Source organism: Halichoerus grypus, chromosome 5 (genome assembly GCF_964656455.1).
Source record: "Halichoerus grypus chromosome 5, mHalGry1.hap1.1, whole genome shotgun sequence".
NCBI classification, from domain to species: domain Eukaryota; kingdom Metazoa; phylum Chordata; class Mammalia; order Carnivora; family Phocidae; genus Halichoerus; species Halichoerus grypus.
The window spans coordinates 33,858,157-33,880,710 of NC_135716.1; the positions used below are offsets into that span (position 1 = coordinate 33,858,157).

Genomic DNA, 22,554 nt, shown 5'->3' on the forward strand with positions numbered 1-22,554 from the left:
AAATTCTTAGTGCAAAAATAAAATATTGTGTGAAAGAAATAATCACAATAGATCATATGTTTCAGCTGCGAATAGTGTTGACAAAGTCATAATAATACAAACATTGACCATCCATCTAACCAAATTATGTTACAACTCTATTGGGAGTGGCGGGGGTGGGGGGGCAGGGAGAAAGAGTGACATCTTCACCCTCCCTGTGGGTAATCAGTAGACCAGGTCTTCAACTGCAACATTGAGAGAGAGTAACACTTGCAAAGTATTTAGAGACACAGAAGTAAAAACCAAGAGAATCAGGTGAAAGAACTGGAAGTAGTTACCTTGAGGGCACTGAAAACTGGAAAGTACAGCAGGGGACCTGTTGATTTTCATAGCAAGCCTTGTAGAAACTGTTTGACTCTAAAATCTGTGCATGTATATAACTGGAAAATATTTAAGATTACAAATATATATCATTGGATCAAGTTACTTTCCTGCTCAAGGCTTCTCACTGTTGTTAGGATAACATCCAAGATCCTTAATGTGGCCTATGGGGTCCTAATGTGACCCAGCCCTGCCTCTTCTCCACTCCTCACCCCCAACCCTTCCAGCCCTCCAGCCCCTCTTCTGCCTCCTCTCATGCATTGCTTCATGATGGTTTAATCACACTGGTTGGAGAGTGCCAAGCTCTTCCTGCCCCCAAAGCCTTTGTACATGCTCTTTTTTTTTTTTTAAGATTTTATTTATTTGAGACAGGAGAGAGCACAAGCAGGGAGGAGGGTCAGAGGGAGGAGGAGAAGCAGATTCCCCACTGAAAAGGGAGCCAATGGGGGGCTTGATCCCAGGACCCTGAGATCATGACCTGAGCCGAAGGCAGCTGCTTAACTGACTGAGTCACCCAGGCATCGCTATGCTCTTCCTTTTGCTAAAAATGTTGCCCACACCAACCCCAACCTAGTGAATCTCAAGCACTTCAGTTTTTAACACAAACATCAATATCTCAGAGAAGTCTCAGCCAAGCTTTAGATTAGGTTACGAGCCTTAGATTAGGTTACACTTCCCAGTTTCATCTTCCCAGAGTACCTGTCTTCTCTTTTGTAACATTTACAACAATTGTAATTAACTGTGTGAATCAGGTTATTATCTCTTCTACCTCCCTTTCTAATATGGTAGTCACTAGCCATTTGAGCTATGTAAATTTAACATTAAAGAATATGAGGGTGCCTGGGTGGCTCAGTCGTTAAGCGTCTGCCTTCGGCTCAGGTCATGATCCCAGGGTCCTGGGATCGAGTCCCACATCAGGCTCTCTGCTCAGCGGGAAGCCTGCTTCTCCCTCTCCCCCTGCTTGTGTTCCCTCTCTCGCTGTGTCTCTGTCAAATAAATAAAATCTTAAAAAAAAAAAAAAAGAATATGAGAAATTCAGCTGCACCAGCCCCATTTCAAGTGATCGAGAGCTGTAGCTAGGGTATCAGACAGTGCAGATACAGAACATTCCATCATCACAGAAAGTTCCATTGGACGGCACTGCGCTTAACTGTAAACTCCACCAAGGGCTCTTCATGGATCTCTCCTGACTGCTTAGGACTATATTAAGGGCTTTGAAAGTGCTCCCTACGTAACTATTGAATAAAGAAATTCATTCATAGAGGGCAAAAAGTAAGGTCACTTCTCTAATGGGAAGGATAGAGATATTTGATCCATCTTAGTCTCCAGTCCTTTGATAACATCTATTTCCATATCATCCCAAAAGCAAAACCTGGACCAAAGAAAATTAAAACCTAGGTAACTAAATAAACACTCTGGGCACCATTTGAGGCAAAATAGTGCAGTTAAGTGACTCGTGAAGGCAAAAAGATTATACATTTCAAAAGGATTATCATTCCTAGAATGAGACTCTTGATTTGTCTTATGAACTAATCATTAGAATTAACTGTTAAAGACATGTATTTTCAGAGTCCATTTAGACTTAAAGCATCCTAATGTGCCTTGTGACTGTGGCAAGCTAAGTCCCTTTGGGCATCAGTGGAGTATAAATCCAGTTTAGATGCTGTCTTTAGTATTACACACAAAGAAAGAGATTAAGTGGTTATGCTTTCCCTTTAAGAGGATTATTACCAGCCTTTCAAAGAGGCACAAGTACCTCATTAATGGTTAATGTGTTCATTGGGTTTCAATAAATTCAACAACCCAGAGATATATTCAAATATATTTATTTAAGCACTCTGGAGATTTTTTAAAAAAATAAAAACAGGTATTTTTTAATAACAGTAAATCACTATCTGCCTCTTCCCAACATGCTGGCTAGGGGAGTCTCCTTACCAGTACTCTTGCCCATTCCAGAAAGCGGTATCTGCCCTCAGGTGCTCCCCCTCCCCATCCATACCTCTTCTCCATTTCAAGCCCAGATTCAAGGAGGTCCCTGGCAATGTAGAAAGTATTCCTGAGGCCTGCAAAAAGCAGTCTGGGAAAGCAGGGCTCTCTCCTACTCTTTTCAATGACGAATATTTTGCTTCTGCCTTCTTTTTCATCTGCCTCCCTTCCCTCTTGTTCTCACCCTCTCCGGAACCAAAACAACCAAAGGGAAGCCTACAGCCTTTCAGGAGCAGGGACTGGCAAAAAAAGTGCGTACAGAAGCAAGTGGATTCTGAGAATCAAGCATGACACAAAAGGCAGAAGTTTAAATTCAGGGTCCCTAAAAAAACCTTGTGTGAAGATGACCTCCACTCCCCAAGACAGATCCATGTCCTGTACCCATCATGTGTGGTCATTTCGGGGAAAAGCAAACAACAGAGGCCCTACTTGGATGACAGACCTAAAACATCTAAAAGGACTTGAACTTGTATAGCCTAGATGAGGGAAGTACATTGGGAAGGGGGACAGGGTCACAGCGTAATGAATGATGGCCAGTATTCAGAGAGCACATATGAGAGCTGTGTCCTTGACATACATTACAGCATTCAGTCGGCCCCACAACGTTCTAGGGTTGTGCTTTATTATAAGACAACCGTGTTGTAAAGTGCTGTGTGGCCTCATCTGCAAGGGCCGGGGGGTGAGGGGTAATGTGACCTCACAGGGTTGCTACAAGTATTCCATGATTAGAACAGTGTCTGGCCCAAAGTAAGTAAAATATGTAAGTACTTGTTATATGGAAACAAGTAAATCTCCAATTTGCAGATCACAGGTAAGAAAATACATTCTAGTCTGCATCCTGCTGACAAGCTGGGGCATCAGGAAGGCCCTATGCTCCCAGGTCTTGAATGTCTCATAAAAACTTTAGGGCTTATTTGGATCCGTTTTAGCTATAAACTTTTGCTGATGAACACAGTTTCTCTGTAATTTTCCTTCACTTTATCCCCCTTGTGCTCATGATCTCGGGGTCTTAGGTGGAGAGAGAGGTAGTTTAGAAAGGTATGAGGGCATTCCGGTGTCTTAAAGGGAGCCACACTGCCATTTGGTGGTTGGATCAAGAGATGCTAAATGTCCCGCAATGCACGCAGCAGTCCCACCCCAAATGCCAATGGCTTCCCTATGGAAAACACAACCAGCCTCAGAATGTTGCTGGAAATCCTGATGTAACTCACAGAAAAAGCAAAGGGAAGGTTTTCCGTCAAGCAATGGAGCCATATGGGTATGCAGCCACACAGTCCCATGGTAAAGTAGCTACCCAGCCATCAGCCATGCAAACAGTGGCCAGACAGCTAGGTTTCTATATATTCGTGCAGTTAAACAGCCACACAACTATGCAGCCATGCGGTCATGCAGCAAAGCAACGGTGTGGTCACTGGAGCATGGAGTTCTGTAGCCGTGCAACCACCCAGCTTTACGTCCATGGAGCCGTGCCTGAAATCTCAGTTTTATAGCCAAGCAATAGCCCGTCATCTTCTTCAAATGCAAGATAGGATAACAAAGTATGTGTGCCGATCTTGTCAATCTCAGAAAACATTAACGGAGCTCCTATTTCATGCAAGGCTTCATAAGGGACAGATGATGAGCAAGACACTTTTACCCCCAAGGAGCCCTCATTCCTATGGCAGGGTGGGCCTGTGCACAGGTACACAAGGCTGACTATACAACAGTGGAAATAATGATAAAAGGGACAAAAAAATAGAATGGGGATATGGGGAAACAGATTAGTTCCACCTGGGGAGAACTTAGGGAGGTTTTGCAGAGGGTTGGCCTTTGGGTTAGACTTGTACAATGAACAAGTGTGAAGGTGAAATGTTCCATCTGGGGAAAATGTAAGACTAACGACAGAACAGAAAGAAAAGGGCAGGCCTAGGAAACAGTAAGGACTCAGGAATGTGGAACTGGTAGGGAGAGAAGGCTCAGGCCAGGTGGCCAAGGGCCTGGAATGCCATGCTGAAAATTTCATCATTTGTCCAATAGGAAACAGGGGTCATAAGACGTTTTAGGGCAGGAGAGTGACAGGATCACATCTATGGTCAGGCAGGAGTGTGAGGAATGACCAGAGAATGGAAAGGTCAGAACCTAATATGAGACTTCGAGTTGTAGCAGGGGCACCTAATCTTAGCCCTCCTTCCTGCCACCACTGGAATGAAGCCCAAACTCCGCCCATCATCCACAGGCTATTCATATTCCATCCCCTACACAGATCCTCTCCTACCACACACTCCCTCTCAGTTCCCTCCCAACACTCTGGCCTCCTTCTGTGCCTCAATCACATCAAGCTCATTCCAGCCTCAGGGCCTTTGCACTTGCTGGTGGCTCTTCCTGAGGAATTCTGGCTCCTAACATTCCTGAGTCCGTCCCCCCCCACACACTTTTCACTCACAATTTAGCTCAAATACCACTTTTCATAGAGGCCTTCCCTAACCACTCAATCTGTTATTTCCTCCAACCCTCATCCCAGTTATTCTCTATTTCATTATCTGGGTTGTTTCTCCCCCTCCGCCATGGTGCTTACCAATATCTAAAATTACCTATCTTATTTATTTCTCTGCCCATCACCATTACCCCCAACCTGAATGTAAGCTCCAAGAGCAGTCTTGGCTGTCTTCTTTACTGCTACAATATTTAAAACAGTGCCCACCCCACACTGAGTGCTGAAGAATATTTGCAGAAAGGGAGGAAGGGAAAACTAAAAAAGAGCATTCTCTATCTGAGAAATGCATAAGATTAAACTGAGCTTATGGTTTAGGGAGAGATAAGCAGGAGCAATGAGAGAGGAGGGGGATGCCTGCCTAGCTATCAAGATGCCCCACATCCAGAGAGGTCAATGGGAAACAATTTGAAGATGAACATTACTAAGGGCCTGAACTAGGGTAATATTCCTGGGGCTGGAAAGATGGAAATGATTCATTACAGGAGATATTTCAGAGGCAGTCTGTGGGATCTGATACCGCATTAGATGTGCAGAGAGAGAGAGAAAGATGGGAGTGAAAGCAAAATAACTGCCAAGTCTTGCACTTGGCCACTAGAGGAGGACCATGGTGAACTGCGTGGGGACACACAGCAGCAGGGACCGATGTGTGGAAGAAGAGGTCAATCAGGCCTCGGGCAAGTTGAATTTGATGAACCGGGCCGACGATGGTCAGATGTCTTGTGACCAGCTGGAAATGTGGGTCTAGAGTCCAGAGAATCATGGAGCCACCACCAGGGGAAAACTGAAGTCAGAGGAGTGGATGAGCTCATGCTGAATGAGGGAAGACTACTGGAGGAGGGTGTGAAGAGTCACATCTCCATGGGTGGGGGTGACGGGAACCAGGAAGGAGGGAGCCAAGAAAGGAGGGGGAGGCAGAGAAGACATAATCAGAGGTAGAAGAGAAAGTCACCAGCAGTGGGGGCGGTGAAACCAAGGGGAAAAGCCGATTTCCAAACTGGGAAGGAGGGTGTGGGCAGAGGAGATGAGCCAGATCCACAGTGCTGAGAGCTGCAGAGAGCTCACGGGGAGCACTGACTGCATTTATAAGACCACTCTTCGTGGGAAGAGTTTCAGCAGATTAGTGGGCACAGAAATCTCCGGTAATGCAGTCTACTGCATGTGCAGACATCTACCTGGACTCATCCCCGTGGCCCCTGTGAGACTTGGGGAAAGGGGATCAGAGACAACATGCTGACACTTGTGAGGCTTGCTGTGCCTTTGTTTCTGACCCAGGAGTCTCGTGTCTCACTTACCTCCAAGAAACTCACAGCTAACTAGTCGAGTAAAATCTCAGACCCTTCACAGTTCTTAAAACTGCCGTGCTCTTCTAGAATCTTGTCATCCCTTCATCTGGGATGGGGTCTAATTCCCTCCCTTTGAATCTAGGGAGGCTTGTGACTCACTTGTAACCAAGAATGCAGGAGAAGTGACACTGCGTAATTCCGTAACTCCGAGGCTAGGTCATAAAGAGGCAATGCAGCTTCTCTTTTTAGCTGGGACTGTGCTGGAGCTCAGAGCAGTTATCTAAAGAGTCCAACTGCCCTGAGGTCACCATGCTGTGAGGAAGCCCAAACTAGCCCATGCAGAAAGACCATATGGAGAAGCCCAGCCAGCCCCCAGCTGCTCCATCTGATAGCAAAAAACCAATAATTTTATTTACCAAATAACATTAGGGACTTTTTTGCTTTTCAAAATATCTCAGTCAATGTCAAAGGACAAAGATTTGCAACTACTAAATATGATCAAAAGAACAGGCCTAGAGATATGAACAAATTGTATACAGGAGGGAAAAAGCAATGTGCCCATAATCATGTAAAAAGACAGCAACCTTACTCATACAAATGCACAGTAAAACTAACTGAGCTACAATGTCTTATCTATTAAAGTGACAAAGCCCCCTAAGTTTGACAATATACTGTGTTGGCAAGGATGTGGAAAAATAGGCACTCTCATACACTGCTGGTGAAAATGCAAAATGTACAAGGCCTGAGGAGAGGAATTGGGCAATATTGAGCAAAATTACACTTGCATTCAGGCTTTGGCCTAGCCATCCCACTTTTAAGAATCTACCTAAAGATAACACTGGCAAAAATGAAAAAATAGGTGGATAAGATTATTTGTGTAGCAAAAGTCTAGAAACAATCCCAATGGCCATTAATAGGAGACCAGTTTAATAAACTATAACATATCCACACAACTGAGCACCACACAAATGTAGCTATAAAAAAGAATGAAGAACTTATCTATATACTGCTTTGAAATGATCCCTGGAATACGTTAAGTGAAAAGGTATAGAACAAAGGGTATAGTATGTGTGTATACTTTTTTTTAATGAAAAGATAAAACAAAAAACTAATAAAATGAGTATCTATAGGAGGACAAAGGGAACAGAGTAAAGGGGGCAGAGATGAAAATTAGACTTCTTAAATGTAACTTTTGTAGATTTGCCATTGGAATCATGTAAACTCCTTACCTAAATATAAGACAAGACAAAATTTAACTGAAATGAAGAAAAAAAAGAAAATTTACCACAAAAGCAAAATGAAACATATGAACCTTTAAAACAAAGCAATCTAGGGGTGCCTGGGTGGTTCAGTCTGTTAAGTATCTGACTCTTGATTTCAGCTCAGGTCATGATCCCAGGGTCCTGGGATTGAATCCTGCATTGGGCTCCCTGCTCAGCGGGGAGCCTGCTTCTCCCTCTACCCCTCCTCCCAGCTTGTGCACTGCTCTCTCTCTCATGCTCTCTCTCTCAAATAAATAAATAAAATCGTAAAAATAAAATACCTGTTGATCCCCTTTGAAGAAACTAAGGAATGCACTGAAAACTGATCATCAAAGGGAAATAAAGAGGCATTTACTCCACCTTTTCAGGGAAACCAAAGCAAAAGTTATTATTTTTTTTTTAATTTTATTTTATTATGTTATGTTAGTCACCATACATCACATCATTAGTTTTTGATGTAGTGTTCCATGATTCATTGTTTTTGTATAACACCCAGTGCTCCATTCAATATGTGCCCTCCTTAATACCCATCACCAGGCTAACCCATCCCCCCACGCCCCTCCCCTCTAAAAGAATTCCAGCTAAGAAATGTTGGAATATTATTGTTTTGCAATTCCTAATAAAATAATTGATGTAGGGAATGATTATCAGCAACGGGAAGCTGAGATGCTCTATAACGGATGGATCGGGTTGGCACAGCTGACCGTAACCTCACAGCAATGAGAGATAACCAGATACTGTTCGGTCCGATAACCAGATGTGTGCAGCGGGAAGAGTACATCATCACTTACGATGCATTCTTGCCCCCAAAACTGAACCTGAAGCCCTTCAAGCATGCAGTTCTAATTACTAGTTTACAGGGAACACAGGGACACATTTTAAACAACACCATAGGCATGCAATCAGCAAAATCCCCCCAAATGGGAAACCCTACAGAACAAAAAAACAGGTTTCTTCAATAAATAAAAAGTGAAAGGGGGGAGGAGGAAATGGGAAATCTATAAGTTGAAGGAAATTTAGGAAAAAGATCAATGAAATACAATGTGTGGACATCTTTTGTATCCCAATTCAAACAAACCAGTTGTAGAAAAAACATTGGTGAGACCATCGGCGAAATCTGGACATGACTGAATTTCAGTTATATTAGAGAATTAAGGAATTTTCATTAATTTTTAGGTGTGATAATGGTATTGTGGTTATAAGGTTAAAGCATATAGAATTGCTGATATGACACCATTTCAACTTAAAGAAATGACCACTTCATATGGTTCAATCTTATCTTTTTAAAAAGCATCCCCATCTTTTGGCGATCCATACAAAAGTATTTATGAACGAAGTTACATGACTTCTGGAATTTGCTTCAAACTAGTCCAATTGGTGAAAGGGAATGGAGGTAGGGAGGAAACAAGATTTGCCATGCGTTGATAATTGTTGAAGCTGAGTAACAGATATGTGGGGGCTTGTTATACCATTCTCCCAATTATATATAGATTTTTGAAATATGTGTGTATGTCATTTTAAGGTCTTAAACTATTGTGTGGAAATGTTATGTTAAAAAAAATGTCTGAGGCTACAGTTAAGGGATTCCAGAGTTGTTTTGAGCAATTGCAAGCAGCTGGTGTCCACTGGGAAGAGCAATGCTCAGTTGAAGATATAATTGCTGATGTGTGTGTGTGTGTGTGTGACTACATGTATGTTTAAATCACCTTCTCATGTAAGTTTTCATTACATTTCCCTCTGATTCTTTTGCTTGTGGCTGTGGGATTTGGGGGTTCTAACAAGAGTCAGTGTTTGAATTTTGAATTCCTGTGCAAAAGAAAAAAAATAAACTAACCGGCTTGGGCACACTCTCCCTGGGTCTCTTTGTTAACGTTTCTGGCAGCTTCTATTTAAATGATCCCTCTTCTCTAAGTTCACTGGGTGTTTTCTGTAGCCTTACGTAATGGCTAGAAGCCCCCATCTCTACAAAGCAACACCTGATTCAGAAAAGCAAACATCATAACAGAAACCCATTCATCAGCTGCCCAGACTCACAACCAACCAGACATGTGGCGACTTTATTTGAAAAGAGAGAGAGAGGCAGACTGAGAGAACAAGTGGGAGGAGGGGCAGAGGGAGAAGCAGACTCCCTGCTGAGCAGGGAGCCCCATGTGGGGCTCCACCCCAGGACCCTAGGATCAAGACCTGAGCCCAAGGCAGATGCTTAACGAACAGAGCCACCCAGGTGCCCATGGGCAACCTTTTAAACACTCCCAGCAACGGCGTCACAGGCTGCGGGGGAAACTGAGTTAAGGGAAGGTGAGCAAAGCTCCGAGAAACCCAGGAAACTGACTATTCCTCACACCTTCTGGAAGCAGCTCCACACCCTTAGAAGAGTTGCCAGCTGGGAAATGCATTTCTGGAGGCAATGTTCCCAGCACTGAATCAACGTGACCTGTGCTGAAGGGATAGAAGAGTCCCAATTCCTGGAAGCCCGAGGCAAAGAGAGCTCCCCAGAGAGCCGGGCACCTTACTCCGGGTGGTGCCAGGATACTGTGCTTCCCAGACCCCACTCCACTCAGGAGCATGATTTGCATAATAAAATATCTAATGCCTTAATGACCTAATGTTATCAGAGATACTTTCACAACCTTCAAAAATTGCCCTCAAGGTGAGAAATGCTCTTAGTCCCATTTATTTGCTCATCCCACCAATATTGCTAAGGGCTTGGTATGTGCTAAGCTCTTTAGAGGTGCATTTGAGGGCTGGGACTTGTAACTGCAAGCCCTGTTCTTTTCTCTCTTCCACGCTGCCTTGAGGGTTAAAGACCGCGGCTCTTAAACCTGGCCGAGCCTCTGCATCACCTAGGACAGGAATCGGTGTTGGCACAGGGCCACAGCCAGTCATTTATGTATCGCCCTTGGCTGCTTTGGTACTAAAAACATCAAGTTGAGTAGTTGCAACAAAGATCACATGGCCCACAAAGCCTAAAATGTTTACCATCTGACCCTTTACAGCAAAGGTTTGCCAGCCTGTGATTTAGGACCCGCTTCTCTGAGAGGTCCCTGGGCCGGCAGCATCAGCATCACCTGGGACCTGGGTGGCTCAGTCGGTTGGGTGTCTGCCTTCGGCTTGGGTCGTGGTCCCGGGGTCCTGGGATCCAGCCCCATATCAGGCTCTCTGCTCAGTGGGGAGCCTGCTTCTCCCTCTCCCTCTGCCTGCCACTCTGCCTACTTGTGCTCTCTCTCTCTCTCTCTGTCAAATAAACAAAATCAAAAGAAAGGAGAGAGGAAAGAAAGAAAAGAAAAAAAGGAAAGAAAGAAAGAAAAGAAAAGAAAGGAAAGGAAAAGAAAGAAAAGAAAGGAAGGAAAGGAAGGAAGGAAGGAAAGAAAGAAAGAAAAAGAAAGAAAGAAAGAAAGAGAAAGAAAGAAAAAGAAAGAAAGAAAGGAAGGAAGGAAGAAAGAAAGAAAATGCAGAATCCTAAGCCCCACCCCAGACCCAGGGAATTCCACTCTGCCCTGACCTAGAGAACTTGTCAAACCTGCAGCCTTTCTGGCCCCTACAGAAGCCCTGGGGTGGGGCCTTTTGTTTACATTGCCCAAGTGAATCTGATGTGTAGCCTTAGGGAAGCTGACTGAGAAATCAGGAGTATGGGCCCTCCCAGGATCTCCCTGCAGGACAGGGACCAGATCCTCAAGAGGCCGGAGAGGTGACCACTGAAGGCTCATAGCTGAGCGCCTCTCTAGGAATTGCCCTCCGTGGAAGGAAGTGATCCCACCCAAGATCCCTTCCCCTTGCTGGGGGCAGCCTGTGGCTAAAACTTGGCTGGTAGAGGGTGAAAACGCCTCTCATTACAATATCTGAAGGGCCATCCCTGCTCCCTTAGCCCAGTCCCGCCCTCCTCACCCCTCACACGTATTGGTCCCTAAAGCTCGCCCCAGTAAAAGTCCACCTCAGTCTATTTCCTGACAGTCTGTAAGAGTATATGGCGTGATAGTAGACATGACATGGCCATAAATAAGAAAATGCAAACCAGAATAAGCGTGCTAGGTATGTGTTAGAAGGGAACACAGGACTGAGGTGGGCACACAGGAGCTGTGGGGCTTTCAGTGGGGGTGGGGCAACAGGATAAGGTGCTTCAGGCAAAGGGCAAACCCTGCGTCAGGCTAAGTGGAGAGGACCTGCAGACAGCTAGCGGAAGGGAAGGCTGAAGAGAAAGCCTTAAATGCCAGGCTAAGACATTTGCATTCAGTTGGCAAAGAAAAATCATGAAAGAAAGGCTCTGAGCAGGAGAGTAACACAATAATGATCCCAGTTATGCCTCAGGAATATTCACCTGGCAATGGTATGAAAGATACTGGAGCGGCAGTGACTGGGGTCGCGGGACAGGTCACAAAGCTGTTGCAGGCGTCGAGCTGCAAGGCAATGAGGCCCAGAGCTAGTGATCAGTTAGGCGGCTGGCATGAAGGAAAGAGCACAGGGCTCAGAATGAAGACAGAGCTGGGTTCCAGAGCCCCCTCAGCCACTTACAACTTTCAAGCTCTGGCGCAGGCCACCCGGCCTCTCTGACTTCTCCCACCTGTAAAACGGGGATAACAGAATTAGGTAATACAGATTCCGTGCGGGGCCCACACTGGGCACGCGGCTAAGGGAAGCCAGTGGCTGTGTTTATCTGCGTTTGCACACACACCACTTATCACCCCAGCCAAGCAAACCTGAGCCTGGCTGCGCCGGAGACTGTCCCTGAAAAGCAATTCTCACACGTAGCAATTTAATGAGGCCTCGGTTTCATGCTTCAACTTGAACCGTCCCCCTTATGAAGGGTGCGCAGGCAATTGGCACTTCCATTGTAGCTGCCGCTGTGCCCTGTTGTTATGGCGACCGGTTTCCCAAACAGCCCTGCTATTTTCTTCAAAGCCTTTCAGTTTCCTCCTGCCCTCAAGTCCACAAGCCCGAGAGACAATAGCGGGGTGGTTTTTTTAGATTTCCGCAGGAAATACTGTCAAGGCTTTAAATGAGCCGAATGGCTGTCTTGCTTCTCCACCAGAAGCCCCCAGCCTGAGCATCCGTGTGACCCTGCACAGCGGACCTCCACAAACATTCCTGCCCACTGGGAATTGGTGCCACTGAGTAGCAGGGGGCACATCAGTTTCCGGCTGGCATTAACTTTGCAGGAAAATGAAGCAGAAAACAAAGGAATGCCCACGGCACATCTCGTGTACACCACACAGGGTCTGATGTTAAAAGACTATTCCAAAAGATTTAAGTTTAAGCTATTGTATTATTTCTCAAATCAGTTCAATATTAGCACATGTAACTTTCCCAACAAATATCAACATTTGTGAACTCACTTAACACAAGGTAATACTAAAAACACTGTTTTATTATTATTATTATTATTATTATTATTTACTACTGTAAAATCTTCATACCAATAATTATGTTGCTCTGGTGTCTAGCAGACCTCCCTCTCCTCGTTTTCCTTTCCCCTTCTCCTTCCTTTCTTTCCTCCTTCCCTTTCTCCTACTAATCTTCTCTCCCCTCTGAGGTAACCTTAGGATGAAAGGTGTAGTTACCCTGCTGGCAGCCTACCTGATATCCATTCTCCCCCTTTTTTCTTTGCCAAAAGGACCACGAGACTTTTAGGGTGGTGTGCGCCCAACTAAAAGTCCCGATCTCCTAGACTATCTCGCAGCCAGGGATGGCCATGTAACACAGTTCTGGCCAATGAGACTCAAGCAAAGCTTACTGGCTTCTGGGAAAGCTATCATTTTGCAGATAAAAAGGAACAGACTCGGGCAGAATGCGCCTTTCCCCCTTCTGCCTATCTAAAGTAAGATGCAACAACACCATGCAACTATGAGGATGAAATCCACACACCACGGATGGCAAAGCAATCAACTCGGGTCCTTGACAGCATTCCCGAGCAGTGCAGCTGCTTCCCTCCAGACTCTCTGTGAAGCACAGAAGCTAAAGCCTCTACTTGCTAACCCACGTTCCCCTGGTTTCTGTTCCTGCCACCAAAAGCAGTTCCTTACTGATACAGAAGATGAGGAGGGTTCCCTCCATTCAACAAATATTCTTTGAGCACCTAGTCTGTGCTGAGCACCATGCTAAGTACTTGGGCGACAGTATCGAATATGACCTGCAGCCCTTCACCTCCGAGAGTGAAGGAGTAAAGACATAAACAGTAAATGAAGGCTCGGTGATCAGAAGAAAAAAAATAATCCGATGGTAACTGGGGAAGGCTGGTCTCTCTGAGGAGGTGCCATCTGAACTGAGAGCTGAAGGGTGAGGTGGAGTCAACGAGGGGGAAGGGGGAGGGGCCACATTCCAGCAGGTGCCCCAGGAAAGTGGAGGAAGCCAGCGTGGCTGGAACACTGTGAGCCAGAGAAAGAGAGAGCAGGATAAGCAAAGCTGGAGAAGCAGCGGGACCAGGTTATGCAGGTCAAGGAAAGGGGTTGCTGGGGTTTTATTCTATATATAATAGATTTGGAAGCTACCGGAGGCCGTTAAACAAGAGAGGGACAAGAGCTGATAAATGTTTTTAAAAGATTTTTCTCCCTCTAACATGAAGATGACTTGTCAAAGGCAAGAACAGAAGCAGGCTATTGCTGAGGTTCAGGTAAAACATGACGGTGGCCTGGGCTCAGGGAGGACCAGTGGAGATGCAGAGTAGCCCTCACCCTGTGGATGGCACGGCCTGTGATGTCCTCACCTATGAACAACCTCATCAGTGCACTTAGAATCCAACCAGGCAGAGATGAGGGCAGGGTAGCTAAGATGTTTTTTAAATGCTGAGGTGCCCAGAACATACAACAGGTGATTGGAGGGAAAGATGGGAGAATTCATAGCAAGTCTTTGATTTTTTTTTTATTTAGTATTCAGAGGGAAAGAACAGCAAAGTGTTGGGAGCTATTACATGGGGACTGTCACAGCATGTTAATAAGGAATTAATAGAATTGCCAAGAAGTGGTAAGAACACTGAGGTTCTCAAGAATAAACTGCTATTGGGTGCAATCACCAACACCCATGACTTGCTCCAGCAACACCAAGCAACTCAGAACCAGGGATGTAAGGAGCACAGGGGAAGAGTACCCCAGGTTTGACACTGAGCCCAGGGCAAGACTGAAGAGGTGAGGAGAACCTAGGTACCAGAATGGCAGCTCTGAGAGCCCACACACTTCATATTTGTGAACACATTCATTCTACAATGATTCCTATCCTACATTGTGGAAACAGAAACCCAGACAAGCTAAGAAACTTGCTCAAGGTCACAAAGGTGGTCAATGTCTGCTGTCAGAGTCTAATTCCCTAACCACTGAACTATAATCTTCAAGCAAAACAATAAGGAAGATGATGATGATAAAGAAGAAAGCCCAGAAAGGTCCAGAGACTGGAGGTCATGATGGGTGTGAGAAGCTGGCTCATCAAAAGGGAAGGAAGCATATGAAATTATAAACCGACAGCAGGTCAGGCTGGGTGGTCCTGTGCGTAAGGATGTGTTACAGGCTGATGCAGCGGCTTGCAGGAGAAGCTCAACAGGCTCTGGGTAGGACTTTGGGGCTGAAGGGCATCTGGCCATGAGCCACCCACTCAGTCTTGCCCAACTGCCCACTAAAATGCCTATGAAGACAGAAAAAGACCAAGACTCACAATCACCCAAATGAAGACTAATAGAAAACCTAATCCCAGACTCTGGGAGAAATTGGCACTATTCATAAAGAAGATGGAGCTGGATTAAGAAAAATCTAAGGCTTCTGGTTTTGCTTCCTTATACAGACACCACACGGCAGGATGTAGGTAGACACTCTGTACTATTGCTCTGACACAGATCCAGAGCTGGAAGGGAATGGGGTTGTACCTGAACCAGAACACTGAGCAGCCAGTCTACATGACCTCACGGGCATCTGAGGCTCAGACAGAGAGCTGGCCCCTACACCCCCCCACACACACATACACACACCATAGACCACGTTGCTACAACCATAAAGCAACCATAAATCCCAGAAACAGCTGGGCAGAATATAAAACTCAGCCTGAGCCAACTGTGGGGGGTGGCAGGGAGGTGACAGGGGGATATGATTATCGTAAACGGTGGAGTCACGATATGCATTTGCCTTGTATGTTATTTACCTGAATTCAACTATATTTGCTTAGTATTGAAAGGAAAAAGGGGAGAAAAATCCCTTCACTTATCCAGGGCCTTCCCTACCCCTCACCCCTCCCCCGTTCAAACTAGCCTTTCGCTGCCATGACCTCCAAATAGTTTCCAAAACACAAAGAGAAACAGAACTACTTTTTTTCTCTTGGCCTTTGAGCTTCCAAGAAATTTGAGGAAGTTCTCCTATGTCCCCCAAACTTTAAACATAATCCCCACAGAAGATACCAGATGCCCCATTGGCACCTAGATGCAGGACCTGAAGGGTAAAACACCCAAATGCTGACAGAGGTGTTCTTTCTTTCTGCGCGTTTCTCTAACACTTTCTAAAGTTTCTTAAGCAACATCCTTGTATTTGAAACCAAAAAAAAAAAAAAAAAAAAATCATTCTGCCCCGAGACTGCTCATCTTTAAGGAGGCCATCAGGTGACTGGGATGCAGGTGATTTTCGGGGCACTGTCTGCAGCCCGCTCAGGGCGCTCAGCAAGGCGGGGGGGTAGCGCTCGTCCCACAGGGCTGCCGGTGTCTGCTCAAGGACTCCTGTCCTCAGCCTTGTAAATGCTGGCAGGAGGCTCCCACTCCAAGTATTTTTTCAAAACCACTAAAGGCAGATGGGGTGGAGGAGGGCACTAACTCCGTGCTCAGCAGTTATGGCATGATGGCCACTGCCCTGGATTTAGAAACAAGACACCTGGTTTCCGACGCGGGCTCTTCCACTCCCTCTGCCGGTGACCTTACTCCCTCTCCTCATCTCACTGAATCTCAGTTTCCTCATCCAGTAAATGGGGGTCACGATGGCTTATGAGATTATTTTAGAGAGTTATGTAAACTAATGTCCCAAAGAAAAATTCTCACATACATTAGATGCTCAATCAATGGTATTAGAATTTAAATGACAAGAGAATAGACCCAATCTCTGAAGGAAGTGTGAGGTAGTGACAATAGAAATTCATGATTTCCAAATGTTCACAATGTTAGTGCTCATAAAGACACTCACATTAGTTTTCCAGGGCTGCTGTAACAAAGGACCACAAACTGGTGGCCTAAGCAGCAGAAATTTATTGTCACACAGGTCTGAGACCAGGAATCTGAGATCGGGGTGGTTCCTTCTGGGGGCTGGGAGGGAGAATCTGTTTGAGGCCTCTTTCTTAGCTCCTGGTGGCTTGCTGACAATCTTGGATGTTCCTTGGCTTGGAGAAGCATCACCCTGACCTCTGCCTTCACCTTCACATGGGGTTCTCCCTGGGTGTCTATTTGCGTGTTCAAATTTCCCTTTTTATAAGGACGCCAGTCACATTGGATTAGGGCCCACATTAATGACCTCATTTTAACCTCTGTGAAGACCCTATCTCCAAAAAGGTCCCATTTGGATGTACTGGGGGTTAGGACTTCAACATAGAAATTTGGGGGGCAGACAATTGAGCCCATAACAACAGAGCGATGGAGGTGGTTGGGGGGCAGAGTGGGAGGAGAGCATGTAAGGTGAATGTTGGTGGCAGCTAAGACGGAAGGTACTAGATCATAATGTGGGCTCACGATACACCATCCAGCCTCCTTTCCAGATGAGAGCTAAGGAGGTGTTCAGACTAGCCAGAGAATCTCTGTAGGAGTCCCGGCAGAGATAGGATTTTGCAACTGAAGCAAAATGGTCTCCTGAGTGTGGCTAGAGGCTGTGGGCCTGACACAGAAAGGCTCCCGGGATACAAGCCCAGGTCATCTATCCGATTGCACCAAAGGCCAGGACGGCCTTATCAGCAGGAAGGGGTTGTGGGTGCAGAGATCCCTAAGCAAAGGCAGGACCAGTAGGGGTCTAAGCCTGAGAGATTGCTGAGTACAGGACAAGCCCGGAATAGACTCTGTGCCGACTGAGAGGGGACGATGTTCCTCTGAGTGGGGCCCAAGTCTGGAACCTTAAATTCATCTCTGGTTAGAGTCAAAATAGTTTATCTAGTGTCTAAAAAAGACACAGTTCAGTGGACTGATTTCTAAGACAAAATCATCTAAGATAAAACTCAGGAAAGAGGATATAAGATAAAACTTCACTTGCTTAGTGGGATCATTTCTCCAACCATTCATTTATTTCTACAGGCAGGGGTGCAATGGTCACTCATGCAGCGCCCAAGCCGGCAGAGCTCCCAGGCTACCTGGAAAGACAAAACAACGCAGTGTGACCGGGGCCACCACGGGACTGGAGAGCCTGTGGCAGGCTGTATGTCACTCTGCCCAGGTGGGGCCTGGGCCATGAGCACAGGAGACTTCCTAAACTTCATGAATTGCCTGGGTTTGCTCCCACCTGTTTTTGTAGTGATTTTTGCAAAACAACCCTGGTAACAGAGGCTTGTGTTTGGCAAAGGGAGCAGAGAAAAGTGGAGGTGTTTTCTTACTTTGCAACCAATCAGGTAGACAAGAACCCCAAAAGGATGAGCAGATGGAACTTCCGAGGAAGGAAAACATGATCTCTGGGGAATCCAGGAGAACGAAATGGACACAGAGCAGCGTTAGGAGATTTAGTCATTAAAGAAAGATCACTTGAGGTCCTACTCCAGACACGGTGTTAGGCACAGGGATCCGGCGGTGAGCAAAAAGACCCCTTACCTGACTCATACAGCCTGTCACGCTTGAGGGGGCAGGCGTTCATGGGTAAATTATCTGAAAATATAACCACAACTGTAACAGGTAGATAGAGGGAGCTGGGGGGGAGCGGGAGGGAGGAGCCTTATTCATCAGAAAGCCCCAGGTGGGCTCTCTACTGGTACTCCCTTCCCAAGGAAGGAAACAGGATAACCTTCCTTCGCCTCGCCCATGGTGACAGCCATCGGGAACAGTCCTGCTTCCTCTGCCATGCTCCTGCAGGGGTCTGTACACACACTGCTCCCCGCCCTCCACTCCCCTGCAAAATGAACTACTCAGTCTCTTGTACTCCTCCAGCATCTTTCCCCCATGCTGTTCCAGGATGGTCCACAGGCTGACCTGAAGTGCATCCACCTTTGTATCTGTCTCCACTATATTCTTCATTTCTTACAGTTCCAGGAACATATCTTAATCAACTTTGTGCCTAATGTATATTGAATGAGTAAGAGAGCAAATAAATGTCTTTTATCTTTAGTCTGTCAACACAGGGAAACAAAGACCTAGAATATTGTCTTCATGGCACTATCAAGATGAATCAAGGTCAGCACATTTAAGTATTAAACTGAAACCAACAAGATACCTTTTAATAGGAGTAAATACAAAATCTCAACTTTGGATGACTGAAATCAATAGTATGACTGCAGGATTCATGAGGGGGAAAAGCCATTCATTTGGCAAACATTTACTGAGTGCCACCTATGTTCCAGTCACTGTTCCAGGTGCTGGATTTATAGCACAGACAACACCTCTGATGTCATAGGACTTAAATTTGACTAAAAAGTAGGATCTGAGGGTTTTAACTCATCGCAAGTTGAATGTGAGTCATCAAAGCAATACAGCCCCAGGAACCCCAGCCGGAAACCACACAAATCCTAACCTGATTTTACCTGCATTAGGAGAGCTTCAGCGCCCACGTGTTGCTCCGTGCTGCTCGGCTAATACCCAAGAGCTTGGAGCTAACCACAGGTCTCTTGTATCAAGAGGGACTTTGACAAACCAAATGGCATATTTGGAAATAATATGGTCAGGTCCCCACAAGTCTGAGAGATGACTGAAAGATTTGCATGTCTTTGGACTGGAGAACCAATGGTCAGAGGAGATGCAACAGCTCTCTTCAAATATTGAGAGTTGTCTGTACAAGACTTGATTGCAAGGGCATGGAGTTCACCAGGTAGAAATTGCAAGGCAGCCAAAAGAGTTTCTCACAAGGGGAACTGCTCCACTAAGGTATGGGGGGGCCTCCTTCCCTAGGGAAGACATACCCCATCCTCAGGGATGCTGCAGAAGAAAACTATGCTATCTGAGACCAGACTAGAATATCAAGAGATCACAGTAGACTTTGAGTCCCATCAACTGTAAAAGCAAGAATTCTATAGTTACTCTCCCATCAATCAGGAAGGCAATATTTAGGAGTATGGGCTTTGGATTCAGGCAGAGCTGGATCCCAGTACTGGACTGGGCAGTCACTCCCACACTCTACACCTCATTCCCTTACTAGTAAGAGAAGGATGGTCACAGCTCCTACCTCATCCTGGCCGTGAGGACTTGTGAGATGATTTACGTTAAGTGCTGCTTTGTACAGTCCCCAGCCCTCGGTAAGTCATCAATAAACATTAACTGATGGTAATATTAAGTGTTCTTCATTTTATTTTACATATTTCAATTTATTTAGGTAAACTGTTTTCCTGTGAGTCTCTAACTTTGTAATCCTCCATCCTGCGTTTACTAAAGCAATTATTATAGCAATCTAAAACTGTAAAGTAGAAGGACTTCAGAGAAATTTGATTTCAGTTCAGGTCTTGATCTCAGGGTCCTGAGATGGAGCCCAGTTCGGGGCTCTGTGCTGGGCATGGAGCCTGCTTAAGATTCTCTCTCCGCTTCTGCCCCTCCCTACCCCACCCCAGCCCCTGCTCAGGCTCTCGCTCTCTCTCTCTCTCAAAAAAAAAAAAAAAAAAGAGCAGCTGTGAGATGAGAAAGGCACTTTGAAGAATCTAGGTTAAATGGGTCCAAGTGGGCAAACTTCAGTAGCAAGGACATCTTGAGGACCACCTGCCTGGCAAGGCTGCCCCATATTTGGCAAGGAACCACAAATGAGCATGCTTGTCCCAGGCCGTACCTGTTGCAGGGCCCCGATCTGATGAGGCACAGTGGGATAGGAGTCAGGATGGCAGACTAAAAAGGAATAAGTACTGGAAATGAATATTTAGCCATCCCATAATAACCATCTCATACCCACACACGTAGGTACACACACACCATATACTCCCAGTTACCAAGGCAACCAGTCCTTGAAGCTGTACTTTTTTTTTCACACTAGATCTTTTCAACCATTTTTCCTTGGAGTGCAGCTCTGGCCTTTGACTCTGCTGAGAAGTACCACACCTCCTGGGGAAATGCTGTTAAATCTAACATTTACCAGGTCCCTTGTGAAGGCTTATGTCTTATCCTCATTTCTGACACTGAACTGAGCCAACACATCATTTGAAGATTTGCTGAAAGCACCAGCAACACAAAGTAACCATTATGATTACTACGGTGAGTCAGAAACATTAGAGACAAATACAGTGTTATGTCTTACACCATTTTCACTGACAGTTCTTGCTTTTTTAAAAAAAGGGACTCACCAAGTTCATATGAAAAAGGAGCCAGCTTTGGTCCTACAAGATGGAGGGACTGATTCTTAAAATTAAAACGGCAGCTCTTACATAGGAAGCATGGATTTAGGATTATTGAACTTTTAAGAGTATTTCACATTTCTTTCCTCCTCCTTATAATATACAGTATACTTCAAATTATCCTCCTTTTCTATCTCAGATTTCATTATTCAAAAATGCCAACAACATAAAGGGGTCTGGAAAGAGTTAAAATATTTTATGCAAATAAGGATCTGGCTTTTGACAACATCCATATACTAAGTAGTGAGGTATTTTCTCTTTCCACCAACACATTTATGACTAAAGGTCAGTCTGTGGCAACAGACTATTTTCATCTCTACTCTACAATTATTAGTGTCTCCTTTAAAAAAAAAAAATCTCATGTGTGACCCGAGGAGAAAGTTCTTTGCATATTCTTCTGTTAAATTTCTGCTACAGGGGGAATGGTAAGAGTATGTAATTTACAGCCCTAGTCCACGCCTGTGCCCTGCCTCATATGAAGCAGGGAGGCACCACAGGGTGGGGAGGGAGTCCTCGCTCAGCAACACCTGCTGGAGAAGTAAGCTTAAGTGCAGAATTAGTGATGCGGTGGGCAGGCGTGCACTGTGCCCTGGATCCTGGTTTTCGCAGCCCGACGGAACTCCTTCCCTGCAGGGAGAGAAGGGGAAGCGAAGAGGAAGACTCCACCCAGGCAATCTGGGTCAGGCGCCGTGTCTATAAATCAAGGCAGAGAGGGTCCAGGCGGCGGGTGGATGGAGACGTGGCCGGATCGGGTACACAAGGGCCGGCGTGGGGTGTGTGTGTGTGTTGGGGGGGAACGAAGCGGGACAGAGGCGAAGGCAGGCGGGCCGGCGCGCGCGTGGGCTGAGGGGCAGGTGTGCGTGTCAGGTGGGCTGTCCTCCCAGCGATGCATGGGTCCCCGCACTGAGCGAGCACTGGCGGAGGCAGGGAGCTGGCTTCCCCGCGGCTCCGGGGATTGGCTCAGCCTCTGTAAGGGTCTCGCGCTGACCCCACTCCCTGGGCCTGGGTCTGTCGGTCTGTCTTCCTCACCGCCCCCCCCAACCCCCTACCACCCGCACGGAAATCTCCGGCTGCCCCTGGCGCCCCTCATCCCTCCCGCTTCTCTCTCGGCTCCGGCCTCCCGGCGCCTGGGGTCCGCAGGAGCCGCCTCACTCACCCGCGTGCAGGCCGCCCGCCTCGGGGCCGCTGTCGGTGGCCGCGGCGCTGGGCGGCGCGTCCGAGTCGGTGTAGGTGAGCCAGGTGGACTCGGTCTCCCGGGTCCAGCTCTCGTAGTAGCGGGGCTCGATGGCATCGGCCCGGCTCCCGCCACAGCCCATTCTCCCGCGCTGCGGTCGCGCCCGGCGGCCCCTCGGCTCACGGCTCCGGCTCCCGCGGCAGCGGCGGCGGCTGCTCAGCCCCGGCGGCGCAGCCCAGGTGGCGGCGGCGGCGGCGACATCGTGTCCCCGCCCGCCCGTGCCGAAGCCAGGCGCCCAGCTCCCGCCGCGCCCCCCGCCCCCCACGCGTCGCCCTCTCCCCGCACCCCTCCTCCCCGCTTCCCAGGCCCTCCCTTCCCTCGTTCCCCTCCCCTCCCCCTCGTCCCCCGCTCCCTCCCTCGGAACGCCCGAGCTGGTCGGGGGCGCAGGATTGGTGGCCAGCGAACGAGAGGAAGGCGGGGTCCCAAGAGCGGTTCGGCCTCGCGGGCTGGGGTTACGCTCCCAGGGTCCTGTGCATCCATCCGTCCGCACATTCCCCCGTTCATCCATTC

The 22,554-nt window shown here is 46.8% G+C and overlaps 1 protein-coding gene across 3 annotated transcripts in view; it reads right to left on the bottom strand.

Moving 5' to 3' along the window:
* The window catches only part of BAALC (BAALC binder of MAP3K1 and KLF4), a 75,932-nt gene extending 53,643 nt beyond the window's left edge, over positions 1 to 22,289 (bottom strand). The window contains exons 1-2 of one of the 3 annotated variants that reach the window (XR_004925863.2): positions 21,967 to 22,289; positions 18,100 to 18,153 (exon numbers count right to left, since the gene is read on the bottom strand). Coding sequence is in view for 2 of the 3 variants with exons in the window: in XM_036120145.2 (XP_035976038.2) it covers positions 18,100 to 18,153; positions 21,967 to 22,126 (214 nt within the window). In the remaining variant the exon portion in view is untranslated. The remainder of the gene's footprint in view (positions 1 to 18,099; positions 18,154 to 21,966) is intronic. The other 2 variants (XM_036120145.2, XM_036120148.2) reach the window with 2 other exon arrangements.
* Positions 22,290 to 22,554: the final 265 nt, after the last annotated feature.